The 17,964-nt window shown below is 55.8% G+C and overlaps 4 protein-coding genes across 4 annotated transcripts in view; 3 read left to right on the top strand and 1 right to left on the bottom strand.

Moving 5' to 3' along the window:
* Positions 1 to 4,134: 4,134 nt before the first annotated feature.
* On the top strand, positions 4,135 to 6,453 carry VDBG_01661 (ectonucleotide pyrophosphatase/phosphodiesterase family member 3; the record flags this gene model as incomplete). The annotated part of the gene is made up of 2 exons (XM_003007427.1): positions 4,135 to 5,977; positions 6,041 to 6,453. The coding sequence occupies 2 exons, from the start codon at positions 4,135 to 4,137 to the stop codon at positions 6,451 to 6,453; spliced, it is 2,256 nt and encodes a 751-aa protein (XP_003007473.1).
* Positions 6,454 to 7,838: 1,385 nt separating this feature from the next.
* VDBG_01662 (ATP-dependent helicase RIS1) lies at positions 7,839 to 11,619 on the top strand (the record flags this gene model as incomplete). Its single annotated transcript, XM_003007428.1, has 4 exons — positions 7,839 to 8,235; positions 8,508 to 8,748; positions 8,807 to 9,479; positions 9,535 to 11,619. 4 exons carry the CDS (start codon positions 7,839 to 7,841, stop codon positions 11,617 to 11,619), a joined length of 3,396 nt encoding a protein of 1,131 aa, XP_003007474.1.
* A 1,271-nt stretch (positions 11,620 to 12,890) lies between these two features.
* On the bottom strand, positions 12,891 to 15,015 carry VDBG_01663 (mediator of RNA polymerase II transcription subunit 17; the record flags this gene model as incomplete). Its single annotated transcript, XM_003007429.1, has 3 exons — positions 12,891 to 14,233; positions 14,284 to 14,687; positions 14,741 to 15,015. The coding sequence occupies 3 exons, from the start codon at positions 15,013 to 15,015 to the stop codon at positions 12,891 to 12,893; spliced, it is 2,022 nt and encodes a 673-aa protein (XP_003007475.1).
* Positions 15,016 to 16,514: 1,499 nt separating this feature from the next.
* VDBG_01664 (6-phosphofructokinase) overlaps positions 16,515 to 17,964 on the top strand; it is a gene marked incomplete at both ends in the record, with an annotated part of 2,566 nt that continues 1,116 nt past the window's right edge. Inside the window, 4 exons of the mRNA XM_003007430.1 lie at positions 16,515 to 16,697; positions 16,765 to 17,229; positions 17,292 to 17,756; positions 17,813 to 17,930. Coding sequence (XP_003007476.1) covers positions 16,515 to 16,697; positions 16,765 to 17,229; positions 17,292 to 17,756; positions 17,813 to 17,930 — 1,231 coding nt within the window. The remainder of the gene's footprint in view (positions 16,698 to 16,764; positions 17,230 to 17,291; positions 17,757 to 17,812; positions 17,931 to 17,964) is intronic.

Raw genomic sequence — 17,964 nt, forward strand, 5'->3', positions numbered from 1 at the left:
TCCGTCTTACGGCTTGGGTGAGAGGGCATCATGGCTCTTCGTGGGGACAACCCCCTTGCTGCTTCCGGGGGGGGGGGCACTGTTCGGAGGGAAGCATACACAGCGCGTCCCCGCTCGGCTTTTTTTTTTTGTTGACTCCGTCAGTCCTCGTGATGATCAGAATATGCGGGAGAAGAAATGTGTACTGCTCTACGATTGGGGTAAGGAGTCAGACTGAGCTGGCTACAAATCAAATGCCACCTTGGCAGGCAAGGTAGGTAGATGGACAGGTCCATTCATCCCTTGTCAAGGCACCAACACCCCCCCCCCTTCCCCCTACCTTACCTACCTTAGCTCGCCGTTTACTGAGGGGGACAGGGTCCGTGGGTTCTTCAGCGCGCCAGTGGATGACCCGAAAGGTGGGATGGGGATCTTGAAGAGTGCAGGGTGGTATGTTGGGATCGTGGAGATGCAAATGAATGCACTGTCATTCTCAAGCCTTGCCTCCAACACTGCTTGCATCAAGTGGCAGGCATCAATATGGAAACCTTAAATTTTCCGGGTCAATGTCCTCAGGAGGGAGGGGGCAATTGTCCCTACTGCTGGATCGACACGGTAGGAGGTATCTATCTTATGGTAGAGTTGTCCAGCCCTGAATCCCACGACTGAAGCGACGACCACTAGGGAATTGCTGTTCATGTCAGATTCAGTCGCACAATGAGTATTCTCCTGCCCAAGGTACGAGGCCGGCCGATTGATCGCCGTTTACTGTCTGCCTCTTAAGCGCCATATCAGTAACCGTTTCGCGTGCAGGCATGCTCCCACTGCCACCCCACGTACAACTAACTGCTTGCGCTTTGTTGGCCCCTGATCTGCGAATCAAAAGTACATGTTGCGCCCAAACCCTGGCAAAGGCGACGTGTTGCATGGACTATTCGTCATGGTGCACGGCGCACAATCCAGCTTGGCAAGGTATACTGCCCTTCCCTGGTCTCGATCCACTGTCGCACACGATGCACTCCCTTAGCCAACCCCCTAGCCCTGACGGCAAGCCTTTCGGAGGGGATAACGGAGCAGTCGCCAAGGTGCGTGCATCCTGCGACCAAATCGTCGAGCCCACAGCCCGGTCACTTGGGCCTCCCGCCCCCCTCTCCTCGATTGCCAGATGGGCCGATCGCTGGGCTGGCATGCAGCTAAAAGGCTAGAACGCGCACGCTCGCTGTCCCCTTCAAGGGCTGGACATTGAGGCGGGCGTGCGATGGTCGGGGGCGGCTGTTGCGGCCTCATCACGGGTAACGATTTGTCCGCGACCTTGCTTCGCCTAGCCTGCCTTGGCTAATAGTCGCGTCAGCTCGCCTTTTCTTGTCGACGAGGCCACGATACATAAATCCGGTGATAGATCCGGATCGAGATCAGGCCGGGACCCAGTCCCGGAAAATCGGGTTCCTTCGATGCCACCATGACACTCTTTTGCATCCTCCGTAGGATTGCGAACTTGTATAGGTCGTGACCCCTGGGCAGACTGGACATCAATAATATGGAAACGCTCGGCGAGTCAGGTCTGCTCTTGGATTGGTTCGTATTAATTTAGGATATGAAAAGACGCAGAAAACCCAAGAACGACCAGCCATTAGCAACGATGCCAAATGACCACAAACCGAGAAGCTTGCTGATAAATGAAACGAAAGCACATGCAACATGAGCTGGGACGAAGACACTGGGGGGCGGAGCCAAAAGTGTGCGAGGGAAAAGGCAAGTGAAAGAGAGATCCATGACCTCCTCACAGGAGGGGGTGATCAAAAAAAAAAAAAAAAGAGGAGGAGGAGGGGCGAGGAGGGGTGAGAGAGAGGACACCACCCACACGGGCACGGCGGTACTACCCCCTTCTTCGCCGGACTGGTGCGCGGAGCTCCCGCCGGGTCCCTCCCCGGGGGGCTGATGCCGCCCGGAACCAACGAGGCGATTCCGTCCGTGCTCCTCTTGGCCCATCGGGAGCTGGCCCGGTGCCGACAAGGCCAAAGACCGCCGCACGAGCCGCCAGCAAGTTTACCACCCCGTCCTGCCCCTTGACGCCCCTCCTTCACCCCTGGTCTACATGGGAGGGTTCGTATGATCAGGACGACGCCTTCTTGAGGAGGCGTTTCAGCATGTTCGGGCGGTCTTCCGCGGTCGAATCTGCGCAAGGCCCAATATTAGTCTCAAAGGTTAAGTAAGACCAGTGTCGTTTAATAGAGTTGGCATGAGATCGGATGAAAACGAAGAAAACAAGTCGCTTGGGACATACCTGCGTTCTTTCGACTGTCACCTGTCAACTCCTTACCGAGCGGGGCGTCGGGCGTCTCGGGGACAAGGGTTGTCTGTGAAGCCATGGCCGCTGCCGCTGCTGCATTGTTTTGCCTGGCTGGCTTTGGGTTTTTGGCTTGCGGTGGACTGCGAGGCATCATTGCTCGCTCTAGGCCGGGTATGACCATGGCTGACTCGTAAATAGAGGGGTTATGTGACCTGTTGGACGGCATTGTGATGGCGTGACGCTGCGGTGCTGTGCTGTGGACGTGGAAGTGCTGCGATCTTGCGCTACTGTAGTCTCATTCACCGTGAGGCGTGTGTTGAATATTGATGCCGGCTTTCTGTGGCTGTTGATCACGACGGTCGCGTCGGACTATATACATCATGAACACGCCCTTCGACTGACAGGAGCAATAGCGGCTTGCTGCCTGGCGGGATGACAACTCGGCTCGGTTTCTGTCCTTCGAGTCACCGAGAAAGCGAGTTCAAAATTGACAGGCCGACGAACATAAGCACCGCTTGTGACGGCAAAGCACCCAACCAAGCTTCTGTTGAGCTTCTGTCATTCGCCAGCTCGAGATTTAGCCGGTACGGCGAGGTAATCGTAATTCACACACGGCCACCTCATGCTAGTTGAGACACGTGAATGGCAGACATGATGGGTGTTCGGGGTGGTCAGACGGAGGAGAAGCCGCCCGAGCTCGGTAGCGGGGCCTTGCGCCCGTTGACTCATACCGACGGGAGGTGCAGTGCGCTTACGTTTCGCGACGTCGATTCGATCAAGGCCCGGCTCGAAAACCCATATCCAATGATGTCCGAGCCGAAGCCGTGATAGCAAATGACAAGGTTTCGACCGTTGACCAAACGCGACACCAATCGAGTGACCGAGCTGATGATGGCCAGCTTGCATGAACAGCTCATCACACTCGGCTCGGAAGTCTGTTGTGGGCGCCCCAGGCACCTTCGTTGCTGGATCAATTAGCACCAGTTGAATTGCTACACCCGCCAGAGGGCTCATTGACTCGATCGCACGGCCATCATTTGACACAGCTGGCGTCTTGGGTACCTGCTTACGGATACTGGGACAATCTTGCTCCTCATGTTTGAGCTTTTGAATCCAAATGCTCCAGCGAGGTCGTCAGTTTGTGGATCTCTACAGTCCGAGTCTATGTGCACTTGTTGAACACGGCCAGCATTCCTCCTCTATAGCAGAGCGAGACCTTCTAGACCTTCTAGACGTCAATCGAGCAGCGAGCAGCGCACCTGCAGTGCTCGCTGGCATTCAGACCATGGTGAGGAAAGGGCCCTATGCAATCCGCCAACCCCGTCTGGTGAGGAAGACCAGGGGAGCCTCCACTGAGGTGGGCAGAGTTGATCAATCAAATCAGCCTTATCAGGTGGCTACGCTTGCAGGGTCACTCGCAAGAAGGAGAATATGGAAAGTGAAAGGATAAGAACCGTAGACAAAAACCCAGTCAGAAGCTGGTACTTTTGTCAACCATTTCATATGCTGATGCCTCATCATACAGAGAGTTGATAAAATGGACCGTCTTGGACAAGGCTGGCTGTGTGGTTGGACCCCTAACGAAGGCGCTGGACCCTTGACTCGGACTGGCCTGTGCTTCTCCGCTGAAGTTGCGATTTTGGGCCTGGACTATGCCTTTTTAGGCCACGGGATGATGGAAAGTGCCGGGTCGGCGGCCGCATCTTGGGCGGCGCAACCTTGAGGGACGCCAATTCAATCTTGATTCCGAGAGCGATCCTGTCCTTGACAAGCATCATCATCAGCATCAATTTGTTGATGGTCTGACGTGCTTCCATCTGGCCTCGCTGGCATTGACGACACGCGAACGATCAAACACCATCGCCATGTCGCTTCGACCACTCAACACCCAGTCGCTCCATGGCGATCGCGAGGGTGCGGCCCACCTCCTATCGCCGGTGGGCTACGACGACGACGCCGCATCCCTCCACAGCCCGAGCGACCAAGACTCCGACAGCGACGACGACCAGCTCCAGCTCCGCGCCCGGAACAGCCGTGAACTTCGCGCTGCTGACAGGATAGTGTTCATGGAGGAGGACGAGGTAGACCGTCTGGTGACCGATTCGAGACGACAACGGCAAGAATCCCAGCGGCGAGGCTCCGGCCTCGCCCTTCCGAATCCTCTGCGCCTGCTGCGACGGGCAAGCGACTCGAATTTGTCCGTCAATGACGAGTCGGCCGACGACTACACGAACGAGAAGCGCCATCAACGCAAAACGAGAAGGAGGCAGAAGAAGGAAAAATTGATGGAGATGGCGTCTCATGGCGAGGATGGCGGCTTGATGTACGAGATGGAGGAGGGCGGCATGAAAGAGGGAAGCAGCACCGGCGACAGCAGCGATAGGGAAGACAGCAACGAGCTCGACCGGCGGAGACTGGGCATGGTCGCGAGCGCAAAGTCGGACCGGAGGCGCAGCTGGCGCAGATGGCTCCTCATGCACACCTTGATCGCTGTCGGCTTCACCATCCTTCTCCTCCTCGCCTGGAAGCTCTCGCTCGGCAAGAACTCCGCCAGGACCAGGCCGCAGCTGGTGAGCAACGGCACTGCCCTGTTCGCGCCGACAACGATCATCATCAGCCTGGACGGCTTTCGCGCCGATTTCCTGCAGAGAGGTATCACCCCACGGCTCAACGCTTTCGTTGCCGAAGGCGTTTCGCCCAAGTACATGATGCCGTCCTTTCCATCGGTCACGTTTCCGAACCACTATACCTTGGCCACCGGCTTGTACCCGGAGAGCCACGGCATCGTGGGCAACACATTCTGGGACCCCGAGCTTCAGGCAGAGTTCTATTACACGGACCCCGCTCGGAGTCTCGATCCCAAGTGGTGGAGCGGCGAACCTTTCTGGGTGACCGCTGAGAGGCAGGGCATCCGGACGGCAGTCCACATGTGGCCCGGCAGCGAGGCGCACATTGACGGTGTCGAGCCTAGCTTCCTCGACAAGTACAACGGCAAGGAGCTGCTGGCCAACAAAGTCAGTCGCATCCTCGAGTTCCTAGACATGCCCGGCAAAGAAGACCATGCCGTTGCCGTGGCAGAGATGCGCCCGCAGCTCATTGCTGCCTATGTGCCCAATGTCGATGGCGATGGCCACAGATATGGACCCAACAGCACGGAGATCCGTGCTACCATTGAGTCCGCCGACGGCATGATGGAGGAGCTGTTCGCTGGGCTCGAGGCCCGCAACCTGACACACATCGTCAACGTCATCGTCGTTTCGGATCACGGCATGGCGTCGACGGATACCGCGCGGGTCATGCAGCTCGAGGACCTTGTCGACGTCGACAAGATCGAGCACACAGATGGCTGGCCGCTCTATGGTCTGCGTCCCAAGGACCCTGCTGATCTCCAACGGCTGTATGACGGCTTGGAGGAAAAGACCAAGACGAACCCCAACTTTGAGGTCTACCTTCGAGACGTGAATATGCCCGAGCGTTATCATTTTTCCAAAAACCAACGAATCGCGCCGTTGTGGATCGTGCCCAAGACGGGCTGGGCCATCGCTGCCAAGAATGAGTTTGATGTCGCAGCAGCCGTCGAGAAGGGCGAGATCTATCACCCTCGGGGCCTCCATGGCTATGACCACGAGCATCCTCTCATGCGAGCCATTTTCATCGCTCGCGGGCCAGCGTTCCATCACCCGCCCAACAGCGAGATTGCGCCCTTCCGTACGTCGTTCCACCCCCTCTTCCCCAAAAGCTGTGAGAAGCGGCAGCACTAACGCGTGACAGAAAACACTGAGGTCTACAATATACTCTGTGACTCAGTCGGACTCGTGCCGAAGCCGAACAACGGCACACTTCGCCTTCCCCTCAAACTTTCCGGCCTCCACAAGCCGGAGGACGCACCAACCGAACTGGCAGATCCTGAGCCGACCACTTCTTCGACTACCGCGGCCGTCGATTCTACCACAAAAGAAACGATAACCCCTGCAGTCGCTGTAAGCACGGAGGAGGTGGCGAGCGTGTCGACGAAGGAGCCCACATCTACGGCGCCAAGCCCCAGCGCTACGCCAACAGGGGGCGACGATCCTGACAAGGACCTTGCAACGAGCATTGGAGATGGCATCAAGCATGCCTGGGATTGGGTGACAGGCAAGATTGGAGATGCTTGGGATAAGATCAACGGGTCAGGGTCGGATTGATGATTTTCTTGGTTCAGATTTTCGTGACGAGGGGTTGAGCACTTTTGCGTGTAGGATTTGGACGGATTCATCGGCGTTCTGGTGCGAGCATTGGTAGAGAGAGTACTGCAGGCACTAATTGTACAGGGAGCCTGCGTTGGCTTTTGACTGACTATTGGTCTTCTTCTGCAGAAGGAGTCAACTTTGATGATGTTCACTTGGATATGTTCGCAGGTTGTCTAAATCAGCTACCTTAGTCGGTGAGGGTGGCGCCTTGAATGCGAGCCCGCACATTACCAGTCCCTAAGATTGAGGGTGCCATTTTGCTGAGTCACGTTCCGGATGAGGACTCGGTCAGTGAGCTGGGCCTTGTGTTCGTTTCCCACATGGAAGACCGCAGCGATAACAGTACTGTGTGTATGCTACGCAGGCAGGTAGTCAGGAACAGCCGGCACATAGAGGTCTCATCATGTACTGCCCCCCCCCGGGCTCTGAGTATCTCTTCGTTTCGCACGAGGGCCCTGTAGCTCGCAGTGTTCGCGGACGTCAAAGTGGGGCAAGAGCTTCCGAAGAATGCCTCCCGGTCATCCACAGCATGCAATCCGTCTTTCTGCACCTTCCGCATCGCCAGCCTGACTGTGAGCTGTGACATGCACCAGTGCGCCTTCCTTGCCAAACATGTCACCGCGAAATCTAGTTGTTGACGTGTCTGCCTGCCAGCCTTCAGCACTTTCGCCCCTTCACGCATGCACCGTACGGATGCCTTCTTGACCTGAAGTGGCCACGCTATTTTACACTTTCATTCCCTACTGTACCCATCTTCACTACACCACCATCATCATTTACATACCGACCCTCGGACTTCCGACTCGGGTACTCAATGCCTTGCGATTTCCATGTCGCTCACTTCATTAGTATCGACAAGAGGTATAAGCTTCCCCCAGGCTTCCGGGCGTAGGGTCTTCCCATCTCCACAGACATATTTGATCAGCCCAAGTTGGCATTCACGTGTAGTGAACGATTCAAAGTCCTGCCCCAGACCGTACTGACGCCGCGCTTTTTAGGACGCTCGCATCGCCTCATCAGGCAGCTCATAGAGTAGTCCTTTGCCGCCTGCCTCAGAATCCCTTACTCCAGCGCAAGGGCACACCAATATCCAGAGTGGACGATATCGGGCTCTGAATCATCTCATCTTCTTTCATCGACGCCACTTTACACGACACAGGTCGACTTAGGTTACCACCTACCTTATTACTCTCAAGATCTTTCTCTCATTGGTATTTGATATCACTCCTGTCCCTGACTCGTCCAATATCGAACCTTCGGCCTACCGCGCGTCATATCTCAAGCTCCTTCCCTACTACAACACCATCCGGAGCCTGGTCCATCCAAGGCTTGCCGAGACTATGGCCGACTCGCGGGCTTATCAGGGCGACGCCGCACTCACAAATGCCGAGTACAACATTCGACAGCTTCGTGATACTCTCAAAGCCGAGCAGGACTACCTCAAAAAGCTGCCTCGAGACGGCCATGACACTTTCCTCGACGCTCAAATCCGCACAACTAGGCGCAAGATTGCGTCTCTCTGCGAACAGATCGATGCTGCCGAGGAGAGCAAGTGGCGCATCGCAACGCGATTTCCAGATGCGCGCATCACCGCCGATTGGCCCAATGACTCGTTCTCGCGGTTCTACGGCCATCGTACATATCCATCCGCGTATCACGAAGTAAATGCGCCGGTCCACGCAGGGACTGGGAATGAGACAGCCTCTCCCGCGAGCCATCGTGCCATCCCCCCCAATAGTAAGTGGAACCTCCCTCTCCTTCCAAATCGTATAGCCTGCCCAACAAAGCATAGCCGGGCTACCATCTCGCGCATGAAAGGACAATGGCAGTCTGCAGTTCTTGATTTGCCCCCTATTCTTACAAATGTCGCCCACGTTCGACTTTTCCTTTTCTACACTGCCTTCCGTACGCCCCATGAAGTCATCGATGTCCCAAACCCTGAACTACTGTTCATCCTCATGTACCATTTCCCAATGAGTCTTCGGCACCGAGTTGACACTACTCTTCAGGTCTTTACAGCCATCAAACCCGCCAGCCCGGGTTCCCGTCACACATGCCTGGCGATATGGCGTCCTCAAGCCACGGTTCAGGTTACGGACAGAGCGACTTACGATCACGGAGCAAGCGCGGCCTGAACAGCGTCCAAGGTGCACATGACGCCATGAGCCCCGGTCGCAGCAAGCGTCAGGCGTTCGTTGGCAGCCGCCGTAGCTCAACTGCTAGCGACAGTTCTGTTATGGATCTTACACAGTCAGTCCTTGTCGCTCACTGCTGGCATGCTTGATAACTTCTTACTGACATGTCGCAGAGCCGACGATAAGATAGAGGCTGCCGTCGCACAGAAAAGATCCAAGACCGAGACTCGTCGCCAGGGCCTCACCAACCCCATGACCAGTTCTCCCATTTTCCTAGAGGAGCGCTTGGTCAGACCAGAGTCCTCCCGGTCGAGCTCTCCAGTGCCAGCTTCCCTGTTTGGGCACCAACAAAGCTGGAGAGCCCCCAACAATGGCGCTATGAACATCATGCGCCGCGATGGTTCGCCGCGGCAGCAGCCGGCACTCACGGGGTTGGCCGCAACAATCCAGCGTACAAGTCAAATCGATTTCAATACCATGACCTACGGAAGTGGAGATGCTCTAGAAGAGAATACACAACGAGATCTGCATCGCATATTGGAAATTGACTCTCCTGGATCAGCCTATCAACGACAGGCAAATATTGGCGAGGAGGAAAGACAGCGCCAACATATTGAGCAGTTTGTCCGCACCCTCGGAGCTGAGACTCCGGATGACCAGCAGGTTGATGTGCCACCTGGCTTGCGTTATCCCCTATACGCTCACCAGAAACAGGCCTTGACCTGGATGAAGAAACAGGAAGCAAGCGTCCGCAAAGGCGGAATCTTAGGCGACGATATGGGTCTGGGGAAGACCATCTCAACCTTGGCATTGATGATGGCAAATCCCGCTCAGAACGGCAGTCGAGTATGCTTCCCACTTTAGCAGGCCCCTCATTCTGATCCTCACTGACAGTCAACAGACTACGCTTATTGTCGCTCCTCTTTCTCTCGTCAGACAGTGGGAGGAAGAGATAAAAGACAAGTTGTTGCCGGACCACCAGCTCAGCATTTGCATCTTCCACGAAAACAACCGACCATGCGCAGACGAACTGATGCGACACGACGTAGTCCTGACAACGTACCAGACTCTATGCAGCGAACACAAGAAAGTGACCACCTTCTGGACACAAGCCGCGGGTCGCAACGTCGACCAAGATAACGATGCCTTGCTTGCCCAGAGCGTCAGACTTTTCCACCCTACTAAAAGCATGTTCCACCGCATCGTTCTCGACGAAGCTCAGATGATCAAAAATCGAAAGGGGAAGACCTCCCTTGCTGCTACTGCATTGATGGCAAAGCACCGATGGTGCCTCACGGGTACACCCATGATGAATACTCTACACGAAATCTACCCCTTTTACCGGTTTCTACAAATCGAACCCTATAATGACTGGGCAATATTCCACCGCACCTTCGGGCCCCTCAAGAAGGGTGCGAATCCTGGCCCGGCCTTGAACGCCTTTAGGGTGCTCCTTCAGAAGACCATGCTCCGACGCGACAAGAAGTCAGAGATCAACGGGCAGCGAATTTTGCAGCTCCCTGAGAAAACTGAAGAGATCGTCCACATCGAGTTGGAAGGAGAGCAGCTGCAATACTACAAAGCCGTCACAGAGAACGCCCAAGTCATCTTCAATGCTTATATCAGGGAGGGCACTTCGCACAAGCAATACTCGGTCTTGCTCGTCCAGCTGCTACGAATGAGACAGGCAGTTTGTCATCCTCACCTCGTGCTCGATGATGAAGAAAGCGTGCCCCTAAATCGCGACAAGGAAGCGGCTTTGGAACTTGCCGTGACACTCAAAGCACCAGTTATCAAGCGTCTCATCGAGCAAGTGCGCGGAGCTATGGAATCTCTCGAAGGCTTTGACTGTCCTGTCTGCCTGGACAAGATTCCCAACCCTGCAATCCCCTTCCCATGCGGACACTACATGTGTTCTGACTGTCTCCGCACTCATGTTGAAAACGGCGAGCGTGATAATATCCGCCGCGGTGAGAATGTGCAACAGATTAGGTGCGCTGTCTGCCGTGAACCACTGGAGACGGAGAAAGTCATTGATCTCTCGACCTTCAAGCTGCTTCACATGCCTGAGCTTCTCGACGCAGAGGTGAACCACGCCAATGGGGAACGGGAAGAAATCGATAATAGCGGAGGTGAAGAATCTGACGAGTTCTCTTCCGATGACGAGGAAGAAAGTGCGGATGATGTCGACGCCAGAGGCAATCTCCAAGGCTTCGTAGTCGACGATGAGGATGACGAGTCATCTACTGCAGGTGCCCCTTCGCGTCACATCGAGGCAAAACAGCAGACCAAAAGCAAGCGTGGTACAACCAAGAACAAACAGGCAAAGCCGAAGGGTCCAAGGCGTAAAGTCAAGGCGACGATGCTCAAGGCACTTCGCAAGTCGGCGAAGAGATCGGCCCAGGATGGCCGCGACTACCGCCGCTACCTGTCAAAGCACTGGATGACTTCAGCTAAAGTACAGGCCTGTGTCGACCTCATCAAGCAGATCAGAGATGAATCGGATGGACGGGCCAAGACTTTGATCTTTTCCCAGTGGACCATGTTTATTGACCTGATGGAAATCGCTCTCCAAAAGGACGAAGAGCTCAAACATGTTGGCCATGTGCGCTACGACGGCGATATGAACATGAAGGATCGCTTTAAGTCTGCTCAAAGGTTCCGCGAGAATCCCAGGACCAAGCTCATGTTGATTTCCCTCAAGGCCGGAAACGCAGGTCTCAACCTTGTCCAGGCGTCCCGCGTCATTATTTTGGATCCGTTCTGGAACCCATTTGTCGAGATGCAGGCCGTAGATCGCGTCCACCGCATCGGACAGCAGAACGAGGTTAAGGTCTACCGTATTCTCGTCAAAGATTCGGTCGAGGATCGCATCATGGAAATTCAGACGAAGAAGCGGGAAGCTATCGAGGCCGCCCTTGATGGTAAGGCCAGCAAGGGCATGGGTCTCAGTATGGCGGATCTTCGCCACCTCTTCGGGTTCTGAGGTGTCTGAACCTGTCACGTATGCTGGGGTTTCCGCGAGTTTTCTAAGCAGTATGGCTGCATTTTGCGTTCTCCGGTTGGGATCCACTACAGGGCAGGCATCATGCTATCTCATCTAGACCCAGCAATGATATGGGTGTGGCGTTAGGGGCCACGGAGAACATGATAGCATCAAGGTTTCGGAGTTGCTTCTCAGTCAACAGGCGCCGGGCGTCTATCTGGATCATCTTCCGGGGATACGCACAGACTGATTTTGAGGGAAGATAGAGGAGGCCAGGACAAATAGCTCATTTTGGGTTTAGCTTCTTTGCGTTTGTTGCGATACTGTGATGCATGCTCTATTGGTGAATGATGCTGTCCGCTGGGCATGAATTGCCCAGACAATCCATGGGTGCAGCGCCTCGTGCTGACCTAACTATCAGAAGTAACATTTCCGGAGCCCATGGAGCCTGCATCCTGCGTTTGTTGTAGCTTGGGGTGAAGACCTGGTAGAATGTGCTCATAAACACATGGTCTCACTAGAAGAACCCCAGACACCTTCCCGGGTGCGCCCAGGGACATTTCCCTGCTGCATTCAGGCGACATGCCAAAGATAGGTGAGTAGCGTGGATCATATCAAAGAGTCCGTGAGACATCTTGTTTCCCGTGGCAAGTCTCCGTCCCAGGAGCCGAAATCATGACTTGGGGGCGCAATGACTTTGGAGGGCCGCGCCAGCATTTAATCAATAACACAGAAGACTAGCACACTAGAGGTACATGATGGCAGGCTGTAGCAATTCTGGAACGCGAAATCGCCGCTGGGTGCGTGGGACGGCCACTTGCAACCATGGCAAATGTTGAGCGCGACGATGCGATTCTGTAAACGAGCTTGAAATTGCCCTTTCCCTTTTGCACTCTACGCAGCATCGCATCTCATGTCAAACGCGCAGGATTTTCATTGTGGAAGCTCAGAGTGGGTATCTTGGCTACCTAGAGGCTACTGAAAGGTGGTTCATCGTGGCCGATGTGCTTTGTATACCTCGCGACAGGCTGATGTCTGGTACGTTCTTTATAGCTTCAGTTCATACGAAAGCATGCCCCAGCCGGCATCGGTCGTATCTGCCCCGATGCCGCAGCTTCCAAAGTCGGGAAGCAATGCACACCAAAGCTTTCTCAGTCTCATCAACTCATGTCGAAGAAAAACTGGACTGGACTCCAGCGGCCATCTGCCTCGGCCAACAGCGCACCAGGCATATGTGACAGTTCTTGGTCACCAACAGGAACGGGCGGCGACTAGACAGCCTCCGTAGCCGTAACGACCGCCTCGATGATGTCCTTGATTTTGATCTTGGCTGGTGACGCCTGACCCTCGCCACCGGGGACACCGTCGAAATGCTCGAATTTGGTGCGCGCTTCGCTGCCCTCGCACCAGATCCCGGAGGCCTTCAGAGTGAGCCTTTCTGACCCATCGGCGTTGCTCTTTTCGTCGAGCTCAAAAGCAATCTCGCGCGCATCGCGCGTGCTGTCCTGAATGGCGTTGCCGCGGACCGATTTGACCCAAATAGGATCGCTGGTCTCTGCTGCGGGCTCCGTAGTCGCCTGAGAGGGGTTGGAGCCCAGTGATTCGGCTAGCGGCAGATATAGGTCGGCGAGAGCGCGTGGTATAGCAGTCAGAAGATAGACCTTCAGAGACTGGAGGTCTGGGTAGCCGTCCCGCTCTCGGTACGGAGGGCAGGAAGTCAAGAGAGAGTTTTGGGTTGCGTCCGTGCTGTCCAGCGGCGGAAGGAGGTGAACCTGGTACTGTGTAGTTGTGAGGGGGAGGAACCACGTACGGCCGCGAATCTGGATCCTCGCCCGCGGCGTCAATGTGACATCGAGTTGGAAGTCTGAAGGGGCTAGAAGGAGATTGACGAGAGCTTGGGCTGCTGTTGGGCGATTGGAAGACGTCGAAGTCAGGGCATCGGAATTGGGCAGGACGAATTGAGGGTTATTAAGAGTGAAGGCAGCCTCCTCAATGCCCGACTGGCGCAAGATACGTACCAAATCGCCGACGAGGCGGGTGCACTGTCTGACTGAGACATCGTGGATCGCCCGTGATAGGATGGGGCGAATGAGATGATATTGATTGTGTTGTTCGTGACGGCGCTGGTGGGGAGGTCCCGGCCTCCGGCGCTGCACCTCGTTCTCGCGATGAGCATAGCTGAGGAGCACATGAAGACTCAACTGCGTCACTTCGGCGTACCAGGTGTCGGGCTTCGTTTCCTGGGCCGTGGGCGCCACACCCAACAGCGTGTCCAGAGAGATATTGATGCTAGGGCCCGTTTTCGGCTCATAGGTGATGCTGCTGTCGCTAGCACGCACACCATAAGAGGCTAGAGAATGAGCCTCACGATGAAGCTCGTGCCACAGTTCTTGAGAGAAGATGGTGTTTCTAGCCTCCAAAACTCGTTCCTGCAGTGGGGCCGACTCTAGAATTGACGAGCTCGTAGTGGACTGTCCGCTGATCTCACCATCTCTTGCCAACGTGACAGAGATGCGTTGGCAGCCGACCCCTGCTCGCCCCTGCTCCAGCACGACCGAGCCGTCGTCCCCACGCCGCAGAGGTGCAAGGCTGTTGTTCCGAAACTCGGAGGATGCTGCGCAGTTTAGCACGTGCCGCATAGCATGGTGGTTGGAAAACACTGACCTTCGGTGAAGCCAAACCTCACACCCAGGGTATGACGTTCGGCCGGCAATCTACACATGGACCAGCCATTTTGCTTGACCGCTAGAATCTCGCTCCAGTACTTTTCTTCCCGATCAACTTCTTTGGCGAGCATGGCGGCCGATTTCTCTGCCGCCTTTTTCGTCCGCTCAATTTCCATGAGCGTCCATCCCTGGGAAACTTCCTTGGCCTCTTGCCGCTTCTCTTCCCTTCGTCTTTTGTCGCCTGCTTGCTCCGAATCCTTGAACTTGGACACCCCAAGCGTTCCGATTCCGGCAAAGTCGCGTAGAGCCTGTGACAAGGTGACTCCCGCCTGGTTGGGATTGTGCTTGGTCAGAAGCAGAGAAACGAAGTCGAGGGCCACCATGGCTGTGTTGTGTGCAGCGCTGCGATTGGTTAACAGAGGCGCTCAAACATACAAGCAGCGCTTCCCGCTCACTCTATATTGCGCATGATTTCGCCCTTGACTGTGTGTATATCCTTGGCCTCCTCGACATCTTCGTCGTCCGTCACGGACATTTGAATGTCGTCCTCTTTTGCCTCGCCATTCGTCTTGGCCGCGACCTCCTCGCGGAGGCTTGCCTCGGTGACATTGCGGAAACCGCGTTCGGCCTGTATCCTCCCAATGAATTCGCCCAGGTTCTTTGGTTTGCGACTGCCAATGGGCGGCGGACGCAAGGATGTGTAGGGTGATTGTGTCGGATTGTTCGCCATGATGCGCTTGGGGTGCGTTGCACGGCGATATCGGTGGCAGCAATTGGCTCAATTTTAGCGTCGGATCCTCGATGTCGGTCTTTTCATTGTGCAAAGCGCCGCACAAGAGTTTGCCCCCGTCTGCTCGATTGGGATGCGGAAGGCTGCGATGCGGAAGGCTGTGATGCACAAGTGCTCGGACAGTTGGTGTTGAGGTGAAGTCAAAGAAGCCCGACGTAGCCCTGCAGGGGGATCGACAAATCAGTGCCCAGCTGCAGGAGCTCAAGTGGGTCGCAGAGGCGGGTTGAGTGGGTGCATCGGGTTGGGCGGTCTCTTAGAGCGATGAATGCCGTAATGGGTGGCCCAAAGAGCTGACAGAGAGCTGCCATCGTTCTAAACCGCATGGGGGTCCCATCTGCTGTAGGTTGGCGGGGCCCTGAATGCGAACGAACGAAATCAACGGCGACGTACCAGAGACGCGGGCCATAGCCAATCTTGAACCATTTCTCACTGGTATTATTATAGAATTACAGTCACCGCACCCACCATTGGCACGGAGCCTCTCAGTGGGCCCAAGGGGGGGCTGTTTCTCAGGGCTTGAGACCAGACGGGCCGTTCGAGCTCAGAGCTCCGTAAACCCCTCACAAACGAGGCTTGGGGGAGATGGGAAATTTCCCTCAACAACCCCCCCCAAGGCTTTGAGAGAAAAAAAGAGCGAAGAAAGCTGACTCCGGTCCGACATAGGAGGGGAAGATGGATCTTGTTTTTCACGACCTTGACGCAAGGTTGCCCTCCTCTGACAGGATAGAACAGGGCAGGTTAGGACCAAGCATCAGATCATATTCCTACGTACATGCCCAGACCCCTCATTCCCAAGCTGTTCGTTGCAAGGTACCTACCACTTAGTAGTTAAAGGTACCTAGTTGGCCCATGTTGAAAGACCCCGCGTCGCCCGACGATAAGCGATAAGAGCTCTCGAAAACCCTCTCCCTTGGGGGTTCCTTGTGCCCCCCCCCCCCCCTGTCCATCCACTGTCTGTCCCACGTCACAGGCCCTGGCACGCTAAAACACCCTAGCTGTCTGGACCGCCTATGCGTGTGTCTCGCACGACGCCCAGAGGTTTCCCACCGAATCCGGCACCGACTGCCTCACCCGCCGCGACTCAACCAGTACGACCGGTCTTATTTAGGGAGCGGCTACCTATCTAGCTCCTCCAATCTACTTCGTCCTCGCGCCTCGTGCATTCCGAGGCTGTTCGCTTTTGCAGGTCTAGTCCGCTCGCCTGATCAGCTCTGCCTATCCTGTTCCACCCTCCAGTACCCCTCCAAACCTTGGCCGAACCTATTACACATCTACCTTGTAGGATCACCCACCTTATCAATTCCCCTCCTTTGAGCTGTGGCATCTCTTTCTTACATCGACAGCTCTTAGATTTTAGTCTACTTTTCCTTCCCTTCCCTTCCCTTCCCGAATTCAGCGAGAGGACATCGGCCGTCCGGACAGACGACCGAACCGCCATCATGGCCACGAAGAAGAAGATCGCCGTCATGACCTCGGGAGGTGACTCCCCTGGCATGAACGGTGTCGTTCGTGCTGTGGTCCGCATGGCCATCCACCTGGGCTGCGATGCCTACTGCGTGTACGACGGATACGAGGGCCTCGTCCAGGGCGGCGACAGCATCAGAAAGGCCGAATGGCGGGACGTCCGCAATTGGCTCTCCCAGGGCGGCACCCTGATCGGCACCCAGCGTTGCATGGCCTTTTTTCGAGCGTAAGGGTCGCCTCACCGCCGCCAAGAACATGATCCTCAGCGGCATTGACGCCATCATCATCTGCGGTGGTGATGGTTCCCTGACCGGTGCCGACAAGTTCCGCGCCGAGTGGCCCTCCCTCCTCGAGGAGCTCGTGTCAACCGGCCAGCTCAAGCCCGAGCAGGTGGAGAAGCACAAGCACCTCAACATTGTCGGTCTTGTCGGATCCATCGACAACGACATGTCCGGCACGGATGCCACCATTGGCTGCTACTCTGCCCTCGAGCGCATCTGCGAGATGGTGGACTATATCGAGGCCACTGCCTCGTCCCACGCACGCGCCTTTGTCATCGAGGTCATGGGTCGCCATTGCGGCTGGTTGGCCCTCATGGCTGGCGTTGCCACGGGAGCCGACTTCATCTTCATCCCGGAAAAGCCTAGAGACGACCACTGGGAGGAAGACATGAGTGCCATTGTGAAGAGAGTAAGCGCAGGGTGGCTCCACGGCTGTTGTATGGCACAGAAAGCTGACGAAATCCTTTCTAGCACCGCGCTCTGGGCAAGCGCAAGACCATTGTCATCATTGCCGAGGGCGCTCACGACAGGCACGGCAACAAGATCACTTCCGAAATGGTCAAGAACATCCTGGCGAACAAGGACGGCCTTGCTCTCGACACCCGCATCACTACACTAGGCCACGTCCAGCGCGGCGGCACCGCCGTGGCGTACGACAGGATGCTCGGCACCCTCCAGGGTGTCGAGGCCGTCAAGGCTGTCCTCGAAGCAACGCCCGAGACGGAGACGTGCTTCATCGCCATCACAGAGAACCAGATCACACGAAGACCCCTTATGAAGGCTGTGCAAGACACCAAGCAAGTCGCCAAGGCAGTTGATGCCAAGGATTTCGAAACGGCCATGGGCCTTCGCGACACCGAGTTCGCCGAGATGTTCACTTCCTACATGATGACAACCAATGTCAGGGTGGACGACGCTCTACTGGAATCCAGCGAGGTATGTCGATGTGACGTGCTTTGGGAATCAGTATTCTCTTACTAAACGACCTGTAGAGGATGAAGATTGGATTCATCAACGTCGGCGCCCCTGCCGGCGGCATGAACGCCGCAGTCCGCGCCGGCGTGGCCTACTGTATCTCGCGGGGCCACGAACCCATCGCCATTCACAACGGTTTTGCCGGCTTCACCAGGCACACGATGACCAG

The sequence above is a fragment of the Verticillium alfalfae genome, genomic scaffold (genome assembly GCF_000150825.1).
Source record: "Verticillium alfalfae VaMs.102 supercont1.2 genomic scaffold, whole genome shotgun sequence".
Classification (NCBI taxonomy): domain Eukaryota; kingdom Fungi; phylum Ascomycota; class Sordariomycetes; order Glomerellales; family Plectosphaerellaceae; genus Verticillium; species Verticillium alfalfae.